This window comes from Sphaerodactylus townsendi, linkage group LG10 (assembly GCF_021028975.2).
Source record: "Sphaerodactylus townsendi isolate TG3544 linkage group LG10, MPM_Stown_v2.3, whole genome shotgun sequence".
In the NCBI taxonomy this organism is placed as follows: Eukaryota; Metazoa; Chordata; class Lepidosauria; order Squamata; family Sphaerodactylidae; genus Sphaerodactylus; species Sphaerodactylus townsendi.
The window spans coordinates 5,936,427-5,959,519 of record NC_059434.1 but is presented as its reverse complement, the minus strand read 5'-3'; the positions used below and the strand labels follow the sequence as shown (position 1 = coordinate 5,959,519).

Genomic DNA, 23,093 nt, shown 5'->3' with positions numbered 1-23,093 from the left:
GTGTTGCATGAGGAACGGTAAATCCCCTGAAGGGACAAGAGGGAGACTCGGGCCCGGTTCTGTCGAAGAACGGAGAAAGGGCTGGCCTTGGGATGAGGATGAGGCCTGTTTTTCTCCAAAGCACCAGCTCTCTGGTTGGCGATCATTTGTAATTCTGAGAGATCTCTTCACCTATCATGGAGTTTGGCCACCCCACCAGTGGTGGGATCCAAAAATTTTAATAACCGGTTCCCATGGTGGTGAGATTTAAACAGCGACCTCAGCCTGGCACTTTGAAGAGCTGCTGCCAGCCAGTGCAGGCAATACTGGCCTCCATGGGCCAAGGGTCTGAGGACGTCCACGGCAGCTTCATGGGCTCAGGCCTGCGTAAAGCAGTAGAGTAAGATATGCACCCCTTCGCACTTCTGTTTTTTACTGAAAGCCTATCCTGGAAGCCCACCACAGTGTCCCTCAGTAGGAAGCTTATGGCAACCGTAGACTCCTGAACTGAATCCGGCCCCTGGGAGCGGTATTAGCTTGGCCCAACCATTCGAGAAGCAGAGGAGATGTAGAAGAAGGGCCGTCTCTGACCACCGGGCTCGCAAACAAGGTGTTTTGTGGGTGGAGTCAAAACTCTCTCTTGCCACACCTGTCTTAAATATTGCTGGATGAAGGAGTACTTGCCAAGTGCAGCTCCGGCTACATGCAGCTGGACAGAGGTGGAAGGAAGCCCTTAGTGATGAGGAAAGCTTGAGACGTTCTTTTTTTCCCCCAAGGTTTTGATAGACTGCTAGTTGAACTTCTTTCACCTTTTGTGGGCAATAGCTCTTTGTGGTTAAGAGCTCATGTATCTAATCTGGAGGAACCGGGTTTGATTCCCGAAGAGCTCGTTTTGACTAGTTTTTAATCCTTGCAGCTATTCGAGAAACCAAGGAGGCGTTGGAGAATGTGAACGTCTCCGTGGAGGTCTTGCAAGAGGGCACGGAGAGGCTGCAGGGCAACCTGACGGACGTCAAGAGCCACCTCATGAACACGCTCAACGATTCGGCGTGCGCCACTGCCCAGGCGGCCTCCATCTGCAACGTGATCAGAAACTCCTTGAGTCAGCTGAGCATCAACGCGAACTTCAGCCGAGTAAGAAAGATGCCGGCTGCGTTTCTAAGAGTCTTGGTTTGTCTTTGTACCCTTTCAAGTTGCCAGTGGGGGTGGTGTGCTTGAGATCTCCACGCACTAAAGCACTCCCTCTTACCGCACAATGTTGGCCGCTAGTGGCCCTCAACTTCCTGCTCTGATTTACCTCGTGAAGAACCATGTGTGTTGCACAGCATTCTGGGATGTGATCTTGGCTCACACATGGCACAAGAGTATGCTTCCTGACGCAGGTTATTGCAGGGGATGATGGGTAGTGACAGGGAAGCCAGACCCTGAGTCAGCTTCCAGCAAGTGTTGAAATTCCTACTGAGACATTTCCCAAACTGAGGCAATTCCCAAACTGAAAAAATTATTCTGCTTTTCGATAGCCATAAAACAGAAAACAGTGTCTGTTCCGATGGTACAGATACTGTGATAAAAGGGGGGAAGGGGAAGGAGTTTGTAAGCCCCTTTGAGTCTCCTTACAGAAGAGAAAGGGGGGGATATAAATCCAAACTCACTTCTTCTGCTTCTGCTTCTTCTGCTGCTTCTTCTGCTTCTTCTGCTGCTTCTTCTTCTTCTGCTTCTGCTTCTGCTTCCTCTGCTTCTTCTGCTTCTTCTTCTGCTTCTGCTGCTTCTGCTGCTTCTGCTTCTGCTTCTGCTGCTTCTTCTTCTCTACTTCTGCTTTTGCTTCTTCTGCTTCTTCTGCTTCTTCTTCTTCTTCTTCTTCTGCTTCTTCTGCTTCTTCTTCTGCTTCTTCTTCTGCTTCTTCTGCTTCTTCTGCTTCTTCTTCTGCTTCTTCTTCTTCTTCTTCTTCTTCTGCTTCTTCTGCTTCTTCTGCTTCTGCTTCTGCTTCTTCTGCTTCCTCTGCTGCTTCTGCTTCTGCTTCTTCTGCTGCAGCTTCTGCTGCTTCTTCTTCTGCTTCTTCTTCTGCTTCTTCGGCCCCTTCCGCACACGCAAAATAATGCGTTTTCAAACCACTTTCACAACTGTTTGCAAGTGGATTTTGCTATTCCGCACAGCTTCAAAGAGCACTGAAAGCAGTTTGAAAGTGCATTATTCTGCATGTGCGGAATGAGCCTTCTTCTGCTGCTTCTTCTTTCTTCTTTCTTCTACTATTTTGCATTTCGATAGATACCTTTTCTTTCTGGCTTTTTTTTGTTTTTAGATTTTTTTGTTCACATTTTGTTCCGCTTTTTAATTTTTCTTCTTGTGTAATAAGGGTGAAAATATAGAGCCTTCTGCAGAAATTGTCTTTCCCAACACTGGAGACTGTTTCAAGAGACAGGCCAGGGATTGCCTGGTGTGTCAGGAAAGATATTTTTCTGCCCAAGACTCTACAGAAGTGCTACCAGTTAGGATAGACCAAGTGGAGCCCCTGGTTTGACTCTATTTAAGGCAGCTTCTCATGTGATAACACACATACACACACAAACACATACGAATAAATGCCTTCAGTGCAGACAGTGTGGAAGCTCATGGATCTGCGCTCGGAACAGCGGGTTGGACAAACACAGATATCACAGATATGCATTTTGTCTAATCAAACTGTGATTTTTTTCTTTTGTTGCATATACATGCAGAACCCTTTTTGTTTTGGCATAAACTCTGAAAACGTGAATGAATGATTGCATTCTGTTTTTTGGTGGTTTGGATGGCCAAGACGGCCCCCCACCCCACCCCACCCTGCCCCCCCACATCTCAAAGACCTACAGTCTGAAATTGAACACAATAGCTGCAGTAGCTCTCCCAGCGGGGTGTAGTTTGGACATTTCTGTGCCCTTTTTCTCCCCCAAAGGATCTTTCAGAAAATTCCAGAAAATTCCACAATGACCAATTTAAACAATGCAAGTATTGTTTAAGGCAGACCTGGGCATTATACGGCCCACGGGCCACATCCGGCCCGCCGTATGAACCTGACTGGCCCCCCTGCTGTGCTGGGGAGCACGGCACCTTTGAAAGCCCCGCAGAAGCCGGTTGCCTTGGCTGCCGGCTTCTGCGGGGCTTTCAAAAGCACCTCGCCCCCCTGCCTTTTGGCCCGGCCCTCCACAATATTTTCTGTTTCTTATGCGGCCCCATGGAAAAAATAATTGCCCACCCCTGGTTTAAGGTATCATGGGTGAAGACTTTTTTATTTATTTTGGCATACCCCTAGGGACTCCTATTGACTCTTCCCTGGTTTGGTTATGTGTATTTTGTGTGTTCTATTTAATGGTTTAAATATTTTATATATACTTAACTTTGCATGCTTTTTAATGTCTCAAACATTTTAATGTGGATATGTCTTTAACGTTTTGAGGTTCACTAACTTTGGGAACCCTATTTGGGTAGAAAGGTGGCATGGAACTGTGTTCAATAAATAAAACAAAGAAAACCCACTGATTTGTAGCCTGCATGGAAGAAAAAGTCTGCTTGCAAGCGAAGTCCTCCTTGTGAGTAGAAAGAAACAGCAATCGTGGCCTGAAGGGTGGTTTTCTTGTGGAGGTTTTCTTCATTGGAGTTTCTCGTTGTTCAAGCTGACCAGGTGAGGGAGACAACCCAGGTACCTCCTAGGGAGAGCAGGATAGAAGCATAATAAACACTAGCAAAAAAGGAATAGCAGGGATGGTCTAATCAGGGGTCTGCAATCTGCGGCTCTCCAGATGTTCATGGACTACAGAATGGCCAATTTATTTATTTATTTTATTTATTTATTATTTGATTATTTGATTATTGATTATTGATTATTTATTATTATTTGATTGATTGCTTATTGATTGATTGATTATTGATTTTTTGATTGATTATTTATTATTGATTGATTATTGATTATTATTTGATTATTTATTTTATTTATTATTTGATTGGCCATGCTGGCAGGGGCTGATGGGATTTGTAGTCCATGAACATCTGGAGAGCCGCAGGTTGCAGACCCCTGATCTAAATCTTGAATGCTGTTACAAACTGCATGTGTGGAATTGGAACAAATTTGATATAGAGGCATTTTCTCCCCCCCCCCTTCCCCCCCCCCCTTCTTCCAGTTGCCCGGAGTGAGCGCTCAACTTGCCAAAGTCAATGAAGTCCTTAAAATAGACCTTTCCAGTCTGGTTCAAAAGGTAGGATTTAGAAAACATTTTCTTTGGGAACGGGGGGCTTTTATTCTGCTCAGGGAAAGCGGATTGATGCTGCTAGTTTGTGTGGGTTGGCACATTAGATTATCCTGAGAAGTAGACTGTGCATGCAGAGAGGGAGAGGCACAGCCTTTGTGTCTGAATTAAAACTGGAGGTGCATGCCACTCTTGCACAAGAGAGAATTTGCTACTCAGACCTGACAGGCTTCCAGGAGGAGGATATCTCAGACGGTGATTTGTGAACAAAAGAAGCAGGCAACTGCCTTTTTAAACAAGTGGAGGAGTTTTGGATTTATATCCCCCCTTTCTCTCCTGTAGGAGACTCAAAGGGGCTGACAATCTCCTTGCCCTTTGCCCCTCACAACAAACACCCTGTGAGGTGGGTGGGGCTGAGAGAGCTCCCAGAAGCTGTGACTAGCCCAAGGTCACCCAGCTGGCCTGTGTGGGAGTGTACAGGCTAATCTGAATTCCCCAGATAAGCCTCCACAGCTCAGGCGGCAGAGCTGGGAATCAAACCTGGTTCCTCCAGATTAGATACACGAGCTCTTAACCTCCTACGCCACTGCTGCTCCTCATATGGTTCTCATATGTCTTGGTACTTGAGGGATAGCTTCTATAGAGAGATGGGACAAGACTTACCTGCACAAGGTAGAGGTGAATTAGGAGGAGAGCACACAACAGACCAATCAAATTTGCCAAGTGTCAGCTTTCGAGAGTCAGCACTCCTTTTGTCTGGTAGGTATCTCCGAAGCTTCTGCCCTGAACATCTTGTTGGTCTCCCAAGAGGCTGCTGGACCCAAATTTTGCTGTTCTACTGCAGACCCACATGGCTACGATCTGAAAAGACCAGAGCAGTTAATCATTCAGGGGTGCAGAGGGTAACCTCCTCTGGGACTGGGTACTTTGAGCCGACAGAATTCTTTAATTAGGTCTGAACCAAAGTATCACCCAGTAGGGAGTTGTGAGTTTTAATATGCCTTAAATTGTACCATCTGCATCAGTGAAATACACTGGGAGTGGCGAGGAGGGCTGTGGAGGCAGAGCGACCCTTCCACCGGCATCATTGCCAGTCCAGGCAACATAAGTGGCACCCACACCATTGAGATGGGCTGTAACGCCAGTGGTAGGGTGCCACAGAACTCTACAGTGGCTTGGCACAGACGCTGCCACCGCTGCAAGAGCCCACACCTGCACCCATAGTGGCAGTCCGGGGTGTTCCTGGGGGGTGGAACCAACCTTAGACAGCTCCTGAGGGCTTTCAGCCTAGGCAGGGGCGGAGGGAGGGGGAACCGCGCCCGGGCCACGTGTGGGCCCTGTGCCCCCACCACGTCCCGGAACCAGTGGTGGGATTCACATAATTTAACAACCGGTTCCGGTGGTGGTATTCCAATAATTTAACAACTGGTGGTTTACAAGCACCATTTTAACAACCGGTTCTGCCGAAGTGGTGTGAATCTGCTGAGTCCCGCCACTGCCTGGAACGCCCCCGCCCCCACACCGGCGTGTGCCCAGAGCAAGACACTGAGCCCAGAAACATCCCCTCAGCTGCTGGCAACTGATGCCAACAAAAGACTGGCATAAGGCCATTGCATAGGCCCGCGGTGGTGAACCTTTGGCCCTCCAGATGTTATGGACTACAATTCCCATCAGCCCCTTCCAGCATGGCCAATTGGCTCCTCTGATACAATATTGCCCCTGTTGGCTGAATAAAAATCAAATAGATTTTATTCTGTATCGGCTTGAGCTTTCTTGAGCTTCTTTTATTTTATTGGTTAACCCATGTTAACACCAGGATTGACTTATGAACTAGAACCTGGACAGGTGTGTTTGCGGAGGTGTGAATTAGCTCTGAGCAAAATGTAACCGGATTGAAAAGAAGTCAGCTTGAAATCATGACTCTTTGGCATATATTCTAGCGATATTCCAGCTTGCTTTTTTAAGCCACCTAACTTAAAAAATGTGGTGACTCCTGACTTTTCAGAAACAGAAATAAACAGACCTTTTGTATCCAAGATGCTCTTGGACATCTCAGTTTTTAATTCTAGGGTTATGCAGCATTTAACGATACGCCCGATTTGGTGCTCAATCAAACGAGGAACATTTTATCAGGTGAGAAAGAAAAGAGAATTAGTTCTCTAGCTACGACAGTTTAAATGCTTTGAGTGAGCTGTTGTCTTAGTATGCGTTTAGCTTTTGTTAGCAAAGTCCTTGTCTCTTAGAAAAGCAAATATGAGCAGCTGATGGATTGCTATTTAAATGTCTAGCTGCAATTTGCCAAAATAATGTCCACGCTGATTTTGTGCTGAATGTTCATTGTAGTATTGCTAATACCTTTTTGATAGAACTGGAATGTATTTATTGTTTGCCACACGTTAAGGCCTCAGGAAGTTATTTATATGTGTGTGGGGGGGGGAGTATAATTCGAGGATGGAATTGGTCTGGTTTCTGGGCCGCTGCTTCCAGAATTTACGTCCCACAATTTAGCTCAAGCTTCTCAGTAAAGTTTTGCTGCTTAATAGTGTGGACGTCACGACTGAGGAACCCAACAGGTTTGCCTACATTTAAGAAGAGTTTGGGTTTATACCCAGCTTTTCTCAACTGTAAAGAGTCTCATAGCAGCTTACAAACTCCTTCCCTTGCTCTCCCCACAACAGACACCTTTTGAGGTAGGTGGGGCTGAGAGAACTGTCACTGTTACCCAGCAGGCTTCAGGTGGGGGAGCAAAGGCATATGGTTGAGGCAGCTATGGTACCATCTGTCCATTGATTCCCTCAAGGAATCTGTTATTGTTTTTCACCATCTTGGAGGTAGCCATGAATATGGAACATAAGAAAGAACATAAGAACAAGCCAGCTGGATCAGACCAGAGTCCATCTAGTCCAGCTCTCTGCTACTCGCAGTGGCCCACCAGGTGCCTTTGGGAGCTCACCTGCAGGAGGTGAAAGCAATGGCCTTCTGCGGCATTGCCAACTCCCTGAGCACCTTTGGTCTGTTAAGGCATTTGTTACAATCTCAGATCAAAGAGGTGATCAAGATTGGTAGCCATAGACTCGACTTCTCCTCCATCAATCTGTCCAAGCCCCTTTTAAAGCTATCCAGGTTAGTGGCCATCACCACCTCCTATGGCAGCATATTCCAAACACCAATCACACGTTGCGTGAAGAAGTGTTTCCTTTTATTAGTCCTAATTCTTCCCCCCAGCATTTTTCAATGCCTATTGCCCCTGGTTCCTGAGTATTGTGAGAACATTTTTTTTTCTACCCCATGTGTCAACATTATTGTCAGCTATTTTTTCTACCCCATGCATAATTTTATAGACTTCAATCATTATCCCCCCCACTCAGGCGTCTCCTCTCCAAACTAAAGGAGTCCCAAACGCTGCAGCCTCTCCCTCATAGGGAAGATGTTCCAGATCCCTCAATCATCCTACGTTGCCCTTCTCTGCACTTTTTCTATCTCTTCAATATCCCCTTTTTTTGAGATGTGGCGGTAGAACTGGACTGGGACTCCAAGTGCAGTCGCTGTGACTTTATATAAGGCCATGACAATCTTTGCATTAAATGGAATATCGATTTAAACTATGTTGTCATTTTGAAATGTTTTAAATGCTTATATTTGTGTCATAAAATGTTGTAAGCCACCTGGAGCCCAAAAAGGGGGGGGGGGGGCGGCGGCGGCGGCAGCAGCACATTATAGCCAATAAATAAACCCAGTTCACCAGATTAGAATCCACCTCTCTTAACCAGTACACTGAGTTGGTCCTTCCAGTTTTTCTTTTGGTATCATCTTGATCAGCGTCAGTTGATTTTATATGGCCATTGGCCATTACAAATTTGGTAAAACAGATATATAATGATACAAATACATAGACAATGTAAGTACACGTGTTAGGCGTTGACAAGTAAAATAGTGAAATTTAGGAAAATCGATTAAAATGTGTCAACTTGAGAAAACTAAATGGATGCTTCCTTGGATGCCCCTTTAATCCTCATTGTCTTTGCTGCAAAAGCAAATGAGGCCATTCAGTATAAGAACATAAGAACATAAGAACAAGCCAGCTGGATCAGACCAGAGTCCATCTAGCCCAGCTCTCTGCTACTCGCAGTGGCCCACCAGGTGCCTTTGGGAGCTCATGTGCAGGAGGTGAAAGCAATGGCCTTAAGAACATAAGAACGAGCCTGCTGGATCAGACCAGAGTCCATCTAGCCCAGCTCTCTGCTACTCGCAGTGGCCCACCAGGTGCCTTTGGGAGCTCACATGCAGGAGGTGAAAGCAATGGCCTTCTGCTGCTGCTGTTGCTCCCGATCACCTGGTCTGTTAAGGCACTTGCAATCTGAGATCAAAGAGGATCAAGATTGGTAGCCAGAGATCGACTTCTCCATAAATCTGTCCATGATGCAGTATGATGCAGGTGCATCACAATCAGACAACAAAAATATAATTTTTTCAGCATCCTAGTAAAAATTTATGCTAGCTAACAGTCCCACCAAAATGTGGCTTTATGATCAATATACTATGGACAAAATGGTACAAAATCTGATAAGATCAGCATCAGTTATCATGGCACGTTAAGCATAGGTACTCAGGGGTAACATTACTTACATGTTTGCAAATGAACATACACATAGCATATACCAGTGGTGGCGAACCTTTTTGAGACCGAGTGCCCAAACTGCAACCCAAACCCCACTTATTTATCGCAAAGTGCCAACTCGGCAATTTAACCTGAATGCTGAGGTCTTAGTTTAGAAAAAACTTCTGCCCCACCCGCTCGAGCAGGGGCCAGCCTGCTCTAGCCTCCAGCAAGTCCCGCGCGCACCACTCTGTGCCTCTCTAGCATCTCTGCCTCCTCTGCGCCCTCCCCCCCTCGGGCAGCAGCCACCTGGAGCACAGGCACCAGGCCCGCCAGCCGAGTCCTCCCTGCTCACCGTGGTGCACGCACGTCGTGCTCAGTGGCCCAGGCCAGTCTAGACGCCATTTTTATTGAATCTACCACTGTGTTTTAAAATTTTAAATTTAAATCTAAATTTTAATTTAATGGGGTTTTTGTCTGTATATTTTGTATGTGGAATCTGTGTTGTGCACCGCCCAGAGACCTTCGGGGGTTGGGCAGTGCAAAAATCCCATAAACAAACAAATAAACAAACAAACAAACAAACAAATAAATAAATAAATAAATAAATAAAATAGATGTGTGTGTATGGGGGTGGTGGTGATTTTCTGACCCCACATGACGAACTCTGTGTGCGCGTGCCCACAGAGAGGGCTCCGAGTTCCACCTCTTGCACCTGTGCCATCGGTTCGCCATCACTGGCATATACAGTTCAAAAAAAAAGATACAACATGAAGATATGCAGCACTTTAATTCTTACAACTTTGAAATTATTTTGCTGTTCCTTCTGAGCAAAACCACACAAACGTTAAAAACAGAAACGTACACCATTCATATTTGACAGTCCTGTCTGGGTCCAGCATAAATTTTCTTGGATTTGGATTTGGCCCTTAAGGTTCCATTTGGCTCTCCCTACTTTAGAATTACTTTAATGTACAACGTGGTGGGGGAGGTGTGTTGTTGTTGGTGTTGTGGCATTCAAGCCCTGCAGAGCGAAGCCCTTAAGCCCTTTAAGAATAGGTAACTCATTAGCTGTTGGCAGAAGGACATGGAACGCCAGAATATGTATTAACCTCTTTTAATTTTTATTCTTGCATTGTGGACCTGCTCTGCAAATATAAGCAGCCGTTCCTTGTAAGTTTGCTAATCACGAAATGTGGTATGGATATAAACATGTGGCATATTGTAAACCTCTTTCAGGGAAAAAGTTATCAAAGCTTTCTCAACGTACCATGCGGTTTAATTGAATTAATTTCATCTGGGAGATGCTATGTGCAAAATCATCTGCTCCTCACTAGCTGTTAATATGCATTAAATCATTAAGCTTTTTTCCCATTGTGTTGTTTTCTGTACATGAGTTATTGTTTTTAGCGAGAGAATTAAGGGTGTTCTTAACTCTCTCTCCCTTTGGCACTGGTGGGACTTAAAAGTGCTTGCTTTGGGATAAAAAGAAGACGTAACATGCGTACCTTATTTGATTCAAACCTACTTTATTCATTTGGATGGGAAAAAAGCTTGCTGCCCATGGTGTTATATACCAAGACTGTCGGATCAGTTTTGCACTTAAATTATGAGGAGGAGAAGAAGAGTTGGATCTATATCCCCGGGCCTTTCTTGCCTGTAAGGAGACTCAAAGGGGCTTACAAACTCCTTTCCCTTCCCCCCTCACAACAAACACCCTGCGAGGTAGGTGGGGCTTATAAATAAATATTCAGATCAATGTACATACGTGCAGCCCTTTAAAAACAACAACCCCAAACCAGCAGACAGCCTGCCTGGGAGCTTTGGAAGAAAGCAAGACTGTCACTGGAACCAGTGTTTGATTCCCTGGCTCGTAAATCGTGATGCAGCCGGGCTCCTGTGAGTCCTGTACGAACGTTCTGTCTGTCTTTGCCTATTGTCTGGGTTGTACTGTGCCCCAAGTTTATAACACTTCATCATTTCAAAAATCAATCAATCAAAATTTGATTAGCAGCTGTCAAACCTACAGCAGTAATGAGCAGCGGGCGTCCTTGGCCGTTTCAGGATGAGATCATCCAGTATATTATTTATTATTATTATTATTTATAAATCTTATATACCGCCCAACCCCCGAAGGGCTCTGGGCGGTGAACAACAGAAAATTATAATTACATAATAGATTTTAAATAAGTTGAGTTAAAATGCAGCAAATAATAACAACAATGCCCGCAACAATTCCTATTAGACTCTCCCAGAAGGGGAGAAAAAGAATGGGGCCCATAGATGGTAATGGCCCGAAATACAGGAGGGTGAAAGGGGCACTCATATCAGCGGCTGGACGCTCCAAAGCCCCGGTGGATGAGCATACTCATCCCAAGTACTGTGCATTGCAGACTGTTTTGATGATAAACGTCTGTAGGGGAGAGAAAACCGTATCTCGGTTCTCATGTGTAGATTCTAAAGTAGAGTTCTGGCAGATCTAGAAAACCCCATTTTTTTGCTACTGGTGATTTTGTTTGTCCCCATGAAACTCAGAAGGCTGTCAAAACGTCGGCTCCTGCTGTTGGCAGAGATGCTGTCAGGGAATACGACACTCCTCCAACTTCTTCCAATTGGAATTTCTTATCTTGAATCCAGAGGTTTATCTCCCAACAATTTTCTGTCAACTGGTTGTTGCGGGTTTTCTGGGCTGTGTGGCCGTGATCTGGTAGATCTTGTTCCTAACGTTTCGCCTGCATCTGTGAGTGACATCTTCAGAGGTGTACCCCAAAGAGAAGTGTGTCACACACTGTGTCCAGTGAGAAGGGAATAGTGTGTAACACACTTCTCTCTGTGTTTTAAATTTTAAACCGCTGTGTGTTAAATTTAAATTTATTTTAATCTAATGGGGTTTTGTCTCTATATGCTATATGTAGAAATTGTGTTGTGCACTGCCCAGAGCCCTTCGGGGGTAGGGCGGTATAAAAAACCCATCCATCCATCCATCCATCCATCCATCCATCCATCCATCCATCCATCCATCCATCCATCCATCCATCCATCCATCCATCCATCCATCCATCCATCCATCCATCCATCCATCCATCCATCCATCCATGAACGAACGAACACACAAACAAACAAACAAACAAATATACCTCTGAAGATGCCAGCCACAGATGCAGGCGAAACGTTAGGAAGATCTACCAGACCACGGCCATACAGCCCGGAAAACACACCACAACCAGTTGAGTCCGGCCATGAAAGCCTTCGACAATTTTCTGTCACTTTTCTTGGATCTAGAGGAACAAAACTGAAGGATTCAAAAGAGGATGCTCTTCCCCATTTCGCAATCTCCCATGAGTTCATGAACACTAGGGAGAAGATGTTCTCTCAAGGCTATACAGTTCTGTAATCCTGAGAAGTGGAGATTGTAGGAATAGTGCACACACGTCACAGTGTACACGCCAACAAAATAACAGAAGGCCCTTTGATTTCAGTGACTAAACGATTTAGAAACTGGGAAGTTAAGACTCTTGGAACACTCTGAGGACTAATTCGAAATAAGTTTCTGTTCTTCTGTTACAGGAGTGTGTAGTTTTCTGTGCTACGGATGGGGAAACTAACAATATTCTGTTCAAAATTATTAGCATTTTATACGCTTTAAAAGTCCCCCCCCCAATTTTCCTTTTGACTTCTATTTTGTAACCTAGAGGGGTTTTTTAGGGTCACAGATCCCTAGACCTATGGGATTTTACATCGATATCCCCAGTGTTCTGGTAAAAATAAAAACGCCAAAAGTGTATACTGTTTTTGGGCAGCTTATTGTATGGTTGCCTATTTGGTTGGCGTGGGGGGTGGGACGGGACCCTAATTTGATTAAACAAACTGTCTAACATGGTTTCATAATCATCCCTAGAAATTACATCTTTTGCACAGACCCCGGGGTTTAAAGGTTCAGGAGTTAGAAAGATCACAGCTATACTTGTGTATAGTTCTTATTCCCTCTGGTGGGGTTTGTACAGCACCCATTCTGTAGGCTTGATTGTAACTTCCCGGAAGAAATCACAACCCTCTGAATTTCGGGTGCCCTCTTGGGCTCGTACCCTGGGGCCAAAGGAATGATTTGGCTGGATTGTATAGTGTATGTTTTGACCAAGATATCTGACCATCTGATCTGTATCCGGAATAAATCCGGCCGATTGGGCATCGTTCAGCCAAACACCAGTTCAAGCAAACATCTCGGTGTATTGTTGAGAGACAAATGTGATGGATTGGGTCCCATGGATCTGTTGTGTTCATAGTGGCACCTTCCCAAGTTGTGTTTACAGCGGCACTGGGCACTGGAGGAAGGCGCTACCATTGAATAGCAGAACAGATCTGTGAGATGCCATCTTGTGGTGCTGGGCCTTCTGTCTGGATTGGACTGGGTCATACTGGCATGTCAGAAGGAAGGTTTGTTAGATTCCTTCTTCTTGCTAACTGTGGCTCATTCTGCACATGCAGAATAATGCACTTTCAAACTGCTTTCAGTGCTCTTTGAAGCTGTGCGGAATGGCAAAATCCACTTGCAAACAGCTGTGAAAGTGGTTTGAAAACCCATTATTTTGCGTGTGCAGAAGGGGCCTGTGTTTCTATGTATGCCGATCCCCTCCTCCAAGATTGGGCAGTATTCCATCTTGAGTTCAAGCAAACCCAAATGCACCGCAGTTCAGAGAGAACTTTCCCACCCCAGTGAGAACCGGTTCATAGGCTTATTATGAACATTTTTCGATGTCGTCAAGTCACACCTGATTTATCGCGACCCCTGTAGGGTTTTCAAGGCAAGAGACATTCCAAGGTGGTTTGCCATTGCCTGCCTCCACATGGCAACCGTAGACTTTCCTTGGTGGTCCTCCATCCAAATACTAACCAGGGCCAACCCCGCTTCGCTTCCAAGATCTGACAGTTTGGGCTAGCTCTAGGTTATGATTATCCAGGCCAGGCCTTGTTATGAATTGGTTTATTTTTGCTATCAAGTCACAGCTGATTTATGGCAACCCTATAGGGTAGGGGTGGCCAACCTATGGCACCCCAGATGTTCATGGACTACAATTCCCATCAGCCCCTGCCAGCATGGCCAATTGGAAATAGCATTTTCATCGGCGTTAGACTTTGGTATTCTAGAAGCTTAGCCATGGTATTCTTTGGTATTCTAGACTTTGGTATTTTAGAAGCTTAGCCAATTGGCCATGCTGGCAGGGGCTGATGGGAATTGTAGTCCATGAACATCTGGGGTGCCATAGGTTGGCCACTCCTGCCCTATAGGGTTTGCAAGGGAAGAGACATTCCGAGGTGGTTTGCCATTGCCTTCCTCGGCATACAGAAGCAGAAAATTTTAGCTCACATGAACATGCATAGACTTTTTGTTTTGCACTCCATGTTGGTTGCATGTGGTCAAATGCTGCTCTCTGACACTGGAATCGTGTTTGTGGCTTGCTTTTCTTCACGCTTTGTTTTGCTTCATATGGCTGCAAGTCAGGAAGTCTTTTCGTTCGTATGTCGTTTTGTCCTGTGCAGCTGTAAGGCAACGGTCATAAATGTGCTCCTTTTTTTCCAGATATCAAAAATGTCCTGGAAGCCATTGGTTCAAATATCACAACCTTTACTAAAACACTTCCTATCCAGAAGACACTGACAGACTTCGCTATATATCTTACTCAGGGTCAGGCCTATGTAGAAGATTATTTTCCTTTAGTGGAGCAGTATGATTTCTACAGGTATGTGCATACTATTTCGGTAATAACGGGCAAAGGCTAAGCTTCTAGAATACCAAAGTCTAACGCCGATGAAAATGCTATTTCCCCCAAGTTAAACTGGCAACAGGGTCGTTCATGTTGGGGGAGAGAATCCCAACGGAGTACAATCTGCAGGAAAACTAGATGCAGCGTGTTGAAGGACTTGAAAGTTTGAAAGTTCAGGTAAATCAAATCAGCAGACTAATTTGAAACGCCCTCGAAATTTAAGTCCCACCAGGAAAAAAAAAACTAGTTAGTGAGGAATTGAACTGCGATTAAATTTACCCTGGAGAGGAAGGGGTAGATTTAAACACATCTTCTTAAGGAGATGATAAATAAATAATTTTTGGGGAAGTTGCCCGCTTGATCAATCACAGCAGATGCTTACTCCTGGTGGATAAAGTTAGAAGCAGAGGTGGGATCCAGCAGGTTCCCACCAGCTCCCGAGAGGGGGTTACTAATTATTTGTGTGTGCCGAGAGGGGGTTACTAATTGTTTGTGTGTGCCGAGAGGGGGTTACTAATTGTTTGTGTGTGCCGAGAGGGGGTTACTAATTGTTTGTGTGTGCCGAGAGGGGGTTACTAATTGTTTGTGTGTGCCGAGAGGGGGTTACTAATTGTTTGTGTGTGCCGAGAGGGGGTTACTAATTGTTTGTGTGTGCCGAGAGGGGGTTACTAATTGTTTGTGTGTGCCGAGAGGGGGTTACTAATTGTTTGTGTGTGCCGAGAGGGGGTTACTAATTGTTTGTGTGTGCCAAGAGGGGGTTACTAATTGGGCCTGCTTTTCCGTTAGAAATTCCATTCGGTCCAAAAATCATGAAGTCCTGTTGTGTCCTATGTGGCTGGTTAGCGAAGGTAGAAAACGGGATAAATCTCCCTGTTGGGCTGTTTTAAAAACATGTTTTAGAAATATGGTCAAGTTCCTTGTTTAAGGAAAGTATCCTTCTTTTGATTTCTAGAAACAAAATTAGGTATTTGAAAGTATTAAGTATTTGACAGGCAGTCAATTAGAGGAGAAGTAGTTGTTTCTGTTGGCAGCAGACAATAGGACTTGCTATAATGAGTTTAAATTATGGACAGAAAGGTACCAGCTGGAAATTAGGAACTTTTTTTTACAGTAAGAGTTTTTTACAGTAACAGAGAAATTATTAATGCCCCGCCCCTGGAATGCCAAGCCACGCCCCCATCGTGCCCCGCCCAGCCCCATTGGCGCTACGCCACTGTTTGAATCCCACCACCATGGGAACCTGTTACTAAAATTTTTGGATCCCACCAGTGGTTAGAAGCCTAGATGAGCTTAATTTAGAGAAGCAATAGTGTTGCATGAGGAACGGTAAATCACCTGAAGGGACAGGAGGGAGACTCGGGCCTGGTTCTATCGAAGAACGGAGAAAGGACTGGTCTTGGGATGAGGATGAGGCCTGGTTTTCTCCACAGCACCAGCTCTCTGTTTGGCTATCATTTGTAATTCTGAGAGATCTCTTCACCTATCATAGAGTTTGGCAACCCCACCAGTGGTGGGATCCAAAAATTTTAGTAACAGGTTCCCATGGTGGTGGGATTCAAACTGTGGCGTAGCGCCAATGGGAATGGGCGGGGCACAACGGCGGTGTGGCCGGGCATTCCAGGGGCGGGGCACTGCTGGGCGGGGCTGTGGCAAGGACGCAACCGCTGCGCCGGTCCTTGGGCAGGAAACGAATGCACGCAGGCGCAGGCTGCCACGCCCACCGGTGCACCTCCTGCTAGACTGCTTCAAGTTCTGCGCGCTACTGCTGAGAGGAGGGGCGTAACTAAGGCAAAAATCACGTGGCAAAATCACCAATTAGTAACCGCCTCTCGGCACACACAAATAATTAGTAACCTACTCTCGGGAACCTGTGAGAACCTGCTGGATCCCACCTGTAGTATGTGCTTGTCTCTCATTATCACAAGGTGGCTGTGAGAACACCTTCAGTTACTTCCCGTAAACCTTCTGGAGCGATTTGGAGGATGAGGCGGGTTGCAAGTAGGACTTGATTCAGAACTATCCTGGACTCACGCCAGCTTTCTCTGTGTTCTTCCTTTCCGTCTGTGTTTCTTTGCAAACTGCTACATTGCTTTTATGTCACGAGTTTTAGAGGTTATTCTTCAAACTGGATTTCATTTGTGTGTAAAAACCTCAAGGTTCCGTAGAAGTATAGCAGAAAAACATCGGCACAAATCGAAGGCAGTGGCCGTTGCCCTGAAATCTAATCATATTCACGACATTTATTTCTTGGTTTATTTAAAATATTTATATACCGCTTTCCTATCATCTATATCCAAGGCGGTTTACAAAAGGTCACAATAAAATTACAGTAAACATGTGCAACAAAGCAAAAATTTAAAGCAGCGTGTTAACAACAAAACACCTATTAATAAAACTATTAATAACACAACATTTTAACAATGGGCACTTTTGCACATGCAGAATAATGCACTTTCAATCCACTTTCAATGCACTTTTGCAGCTGAATTTTACTGTGCGAAACAGCAAAACCCACTTGCAAACAATTGTGAAAGTGGATTGAAAATGCATTATTCTGCATGTGCAAAAGTGCCCAATAAAACAGTTGCTAGCAGTATTTTTATTGGTTGCCATTCTGAGGCCAACGTTGGTTGGGAAGGAGTGGGATATAAATTCAATCAAATAAATAAATAAATAAAATGATAACCTACAATAACACACTTTTCAGACTCTCTGTTGCTAAAATACTCAGATAAAAGCTGTTTGGAATTTTTAAAAAATGCTGCCTAGAAAAACAAAGTACCCTCATAGCGGATGCCTGCCTCTGAGCTCCGTGTCCCGGGGTCTTGTTCACTTGAAATGAGACCATAATAGGTTGTCAGTTCACTCCAAAGCCTCAGATTTGTGGGGAAGGAGGAGTACCATTCTAATACGGGGTCCCCAACCTGGCGCCCTTCTGTACTTTTCCTGTCCAGTATTTTTAGAAAGTGGTCAGGCCCCTGCAGTGGTGGCGAACCTTTGGCACTCCAGATGTTATGGACGACAATTCCCATCAGCCCCTACAATTGGCCATGCTGGCAGGGGCTGATGGGAATTGTAGTCCATGACATCTGGAGTGCCAAAGGTTCACCACCACGGCGGTAGGGATTAGCCCTTGGAAATCTGATTGGCTGAGCAGAGTTTTTAAAGTTGCTTCAGTAACAGCTGCCACCAGGGTACAAGGATCTTTAATTGTAAAAGGTCTGCTGTTAAACAGAACTACTTGGCTGGAATGTTGACGTGTTGCTATGTGGATTATGGACAACCTGGCTCCCTGACATGGTGCGCTTGGCTTTGCCTCCTGCAGAAGTCATGTTGTGGTTGTTTTTGCCTCTTGCTGCACTTATTGTGTAGTCGTGCTCAGCACCGTGTCATAATTGCAGAGGTACTTGCAGGCCAGAAAAGGCTGAGCCCCCCTCGTCTGATCCTTGCCGGCAGAAGGTTGATGGGAAAGCTGAGCATGCTCTGTTTGTGTGGAAGTTCTCAAACTTATTAAATGTCTTGAAGAAATTTGCAGTTTAAAGGAGCTGAGAGAAAATGCTACTCAAGCTGTAATGGCAGACGTTTCTTAGATCCAAAGGTCTGAGAAGCTTGTGTAGACACAGGAAGTGTCTGCAGATGCGTAGCTGCCGGGGGAGGGGAGGGGTGTCTTGCCCCAAGCGCTTGCTGTGCGTGGGCGTGGTGTGGGTGTGGCAGGGGCGCAGGGCACACACGCCCCCAGGCGCACTTCTCCCTCGCTACACCCCTGAGGGTCTGCCAAGGTGGGGCTTGGGGACTGGTTGTCCTCCTCGTCTCCCAATGGCCATTCTTCCATGCTATAGTGGGCTAGTCCATGACAGTGGGATCTCAAAGGTGTCTTGGAGCTTTGCACTCATTTTCCTGGATTTAAAAGCAGAATTGAAACAAAAAAAATTCAGGAGCTTTTTAATATTTTTGGCATGACTTTCTTCGCCATCTTATAAGAGACGGCTGCTTTTCTCTCCGATTGCCTTGTTAAATGTTGTACCCACCATATGTCTGACGCAAAAAACCTGTCCTTGCTCAGGTGGCTGGGTTGCTTAATTCTCTGCTGCGTGGTGATCCTCATCCTCGTCTTTTACTACCTGGGACTGTTGTGTGGTACCTGCGGTTTTGACAAAAATGCCACACCCACAACGAGAGGCTGTATCTCGAACACTGGAGGAAACTTCTTGATGGCGTGAGTTCTTGCTCCTTTACAATCTTACCTGGTCAGCAGGACTGTATCGAAGAAATTGGGGGACAGTATCCAAAGCAGAACACCAAAAATCAACGTTCCCCATCTTTCTCTGGGGGCAAGCCATGTTTCACAGTGCATTGTGGAAGGTTTTGCATTTCACAGAACTGTTCATTAGGCAGGGTTTCAGCTTTTCTCTTCCTGTTGGGTTTGCTTAAGATAAAAATGTTCAAGCTCTCTTTCTAGGTTGTGGAATTCTTAAGATGATGAGAGAGAGAAAGCTGTGCAGGCATAGCCCAGGAAATGTGTCCTACACTTATTTATTTTTATTTATTTTATTTATTATTAAACTTATATACCGCCCTCCCCCGAAGGGCTCAGGGCGGTTCACACCAGGTAAATAGAATAGAGAATAGAATAGAATAGAATCTTTATTGGCCAAGTGTGATTGGACACACAAGGAATTTGTCTCCGGTGCATATGCTCTCAGTGTACATAAAAGAAAAATACATTTGTCAAGAATCATAAGGTACAGCACTTAATGATTGTCATATAGGTCTAGTAAGCAATCAGGAAACAATCAATAGTAATGAAAACATAAAATGTAAAATCATAAAATAAAATAAAATAAAATGTCAGCACAGGCTATAGTCATAAATAAATAAACAAGCACCATACATTTAGTAGTGGTGTACATTAAAACACAGCGTTCAATCATAAAATAACATTTCAAATATGGGAGAACAAAGAATGAACTTACTGCTGTTTGGTTGAAAAACCGTTAAGACATAATTTTTAGGGGGAGGGATAAAAGGGGGAAATGTATGTATTGGGAAAATGTAAATAATTATGCTAAAATATAATGAGGATTACTTGAAGTAATTTAATGCAAAAGACATTATATTAACACAGAGCTTTGATTAATATCTTTACATCTAAAGCTGGTTTACAAGTTACAAAATCTAAGTGTGTTCCCAAAGATGTCCTGTGTGAATATGTTTGCAAATACATGTGTGTGTTAGACTGGAGAGAGAATGCAGCTCTCTGAAGGGTTTCCATCATGGTAAGCCCACATTTCCCGCCACATGATATGATGTTCCCTTCATTTGTATCCAGAAGACCGAATACAAAATAAATACATTGATGACGTGGTTTTGATGGTTGTTAAAACAAGATCCAATAGCGAAAAGTGAATTTAAAAACCCCCCAATAACATTAAAGATTTAATTTTATTTGATGTTTAATGGTCAAGTCCTGAAAGTTTAGGGTTTAAGGATTAATACTCATTGCAGAAGAAATGACAGTTGATGAATGTAATATTGATATAACAGTACAGCTGTATAACTGTGAAGTTCTTTCATTTTTTAAAAACGAAGTCCTAGTTGCGAATATGCCTTTTCCTTTAAATCTCCACAACAGAAAGGACTAGAAACGTACCTTGTCTAATGGAAGCAGGGAAATTGGAGAACTCGGCAGATGTGTTGCTCTGCTGTTATATCAGTATAATGCTGTTCAGTTGCTGATTTCAAAATGGAGGAGATGACCAATTTGACAACAAAGCCGTGCTGAGGTCCAGGACTCCTACCCGCCCACCATTTTCCAACTGTGGAGGCAGGCTTTGCTGCCTCTGATTCAATTAAATCCTACGAAGACGGAGGTCCTGTGGCTGGGACGGGGGGAGGGACTGGTGGACTTTTGCCTGCCATTGCTAGACAGCGAGGCCTTACAATTAGCCTTGTCCGTCAAGAGCCTGGGTGTGACCTTGAACTCCACACTATCGTTGGAGGGCCAGGTCACTCAAACGGCTCGGGTAGCTTCCCATCATTTGCAGCAAGCGCGGCAACTGGCCCTGTGTCTGTCTCGTTCCGACCTGGCCACTGTGATCCATGCAACGGTCACTTCCAGATTAGATTATTGTAAGGCGCTCTATGCTGGCCTGCCTTTGTTGATGGTCCGGAAATTGAAACTCGTGCAACATGCAGCAGCCAGATTACTGACAGGAACATCGTGCTGGGACCGGATCACTCCGGTCTTATACCATCTACGCTGGCTGCCTATCGAGTTCCGGGCCATCTTCAAAGTACTGGTTTTGACCTTTAAGGCTGTTAGCGGCATTGGGCCTGCATATCTGAGGGACCGCATCTCCCCATACTGCCCAGCTAGGGCCCTCCGCTCCTCGGAGGAGCGTCTGCTGGAAATCCCCGGCCCAAAACAGATCCAGCTGGCCTCTACAAGGGCCAGGGCTTTCACAGCCCTGGCCCCTACCTGGTGGAACAGGCTCCCTAAGGAGACCAGGGCCCTGCGGGACCTTCAAAGTTTCCGCAGGGCCTGTAAAACGGACCTGTTCCGCCAGGCTTTTGGCCAGCCGGGATAGCCATGTCATCCAGGCCCCCTGTGGATGGGGTTGGGGGGAGGGAACTGTCGCCATTTGATTGTTTTAAATTACAGATGGAACTACTGTTTTATATTTTATTGTATGTTTTAATTATGATGTACACCGCCCTGAGCCTACTGGGGAGGGCGGTCTAAAAATATAATAAATAATAAGTAAATAAGTAAATAAGTAAGTAAGTAAGTAAGTGATGGGAGAATACTCCTGCAGGGAAGATGCTGGCATGATAAGTCTGTATTTGACAATCAGCTCTTAATTAGCATCTCTCATCCCTCCAAGAGAGCCAAGAGAGACATCACTAACAACTATTTCCCAGGCCAACTTCTTCTCTTTTCCCCCATTCCCGCTCCTCCTTGAAACCCTCCAAAAATTCCAGGAGAGGTTTTTTGCTCCCAGAATTTTGGGAGTGTTTGGGGTCACTTTGGGTGTTTCATCGCTGACCTGCAGCAGCCAATTTCAGCTTGGGTCAACACAAATTCATATCCTCACTGGTTGCCTGAAACGTATGAATTTATTTTTATTTATTTTATTATTTGATTTAATATACCGCCCTATCCCCGAAGGGCTCAGGGCGGTGAACAATATAATATCATGTATAAAAACATATATATATAAGTTAAAAAATACATTCTAAAACAGTATCCCACGAAACCCATATGCAACCCTCCCAAAAGAGAATAATGGGTCCCGATGATGATAGGGACCCTATACAGCGGGGGGGGGGGGGGGGGGGGACAGGGCAGGGCACCCTCAGTGGCTGGTTTCTCCGAAGGCCCGGTGGATGCAGGTTTACCAGAGTTAGTTTTCTCCGCACAAACTGGGAGCTTAAAGCAAAGTTTAATCCACGCCTTGAACCTCAGTTTGTGGAGGAAACCCTTACTTTGGTTTAACTGTATGTCTTCATTCGTCCATTGCAGGTAACCTGAGTTAGTTTCCAGCCTGGATTCTTTCATTGCACTCCATTTGACCGCGTGCCTGGGTATGCAACGAGACACGTTCGAGCACATTCAGGCTTTCTGTCAGCTTCATGTGGTGTTTGAAAGCACCATCTATTTTGGGTGCTGTGTAGTTTCCGGGCTGTATGGCCGTGTTCTAGCAGCATTCTCTCCTGACGTTTCGCCTGCACCTGTGGTTGGCATCAGATGCAGATGCAGGCGAAACGTCGGGAGAGAATGCTGCCAGAACACGGCCATACAGCCCGGAAACCACACAGCACCAAGTGATTCCGGCCGTGAAAGCCTTCGACAATACACCATCTTTTTTTTTTCCGGTTTTCACCATATTTATGTTTTTAGATGATGTTTTATTTGTACACTGCCCTGAGCCCTTCGGGGATAGGGCGGTATATTAAATTCAATTATTAACAACAACAACAACAACAACAACAACAATAGAACAGCTATTTTGCTTGCAGTGCAGGTGCTATTCTTCATCTTCCTTAAGTGCTTTGCTTTTGTCCTGATGGCCTCCTTGCTGTTGTCTTTCCGTTTGCCTGTCTTTCAAGCCGCTCCATTTGTTGGGTGTCCTTTAGGGGCGTGGGCTTCAGCTTCCTCTTCTCCTGGGCTCTGATGCTGATTGTCGTGGTCACTTTCGTTGTGGGGGGAAATGTGGAGAAGCTGGTCTGCGAGCCCTTTGAAGACAAGACCTTATTCCAGGTGAGATCCTCAAGATCATTAAGTGATCCACCACAAAGACACCATCTTCCGTACCTGATTCTGAAATCGGCTTATCTCTGCATACATATTGATGATTCTTAGCATTTAAGGCACTTCACAGACTTGTCTTATTATCCCTGCAACAAACTATAAAGTAGGCCAGTTTTGATACGCCCAGATGTGGCGTTAAGGCTGGGGGGTGGCTTGCCTACTTTGGTGTAGGTGAGGTCAAAGCTCTGTCTCTGCTGTCACTGGTTCGGTCACTTACCTGCACGGAC

The 23,093-nt window shown here is 45.1% G+C and overlaps 1 protein-coding gene across 1 annotated transcript in view; it reads left to right on the top strand.

The window, feature by feature from the left end:
• The first annotated feature begins 314 nt into the window (after positions 1–314).
• The window catches only part of PROM1 (prominin 1), a 66,436-nt gene continuing 43,657 nt past the window's right edge, over positions 315–23,093 (top strand). Inside the window, exons 1-8 of the mRNA XM_048508703.1 lie at positions 315–374; positions 880–1,113; positions 4,131–4,205; positions 6,266–6,329; positions 9,958–9,966; positions 14,372–14,531; positions 18,619–18,771; positions 22,692–22,815. Coding sequence (XP_048364660.1) covers positions 315–374; positions 880–1,113; positions 4,131–4,205; positions 6,266–6,329; positions 9,958–9,966; positions 14,372–14,531; positions 18,619–18,771; positions 22,692–22,815 — 879 coding nt within the window. The remainder of the gene's footprint in view (positions 375–879; positions 1,114–4,130; positions 4,206–6,265; positions 6,330–9,957; positions 9,967–14,371; positions 14,532–18,618; positions 18,772–22,691; positions 22,816–23,093) is intronic.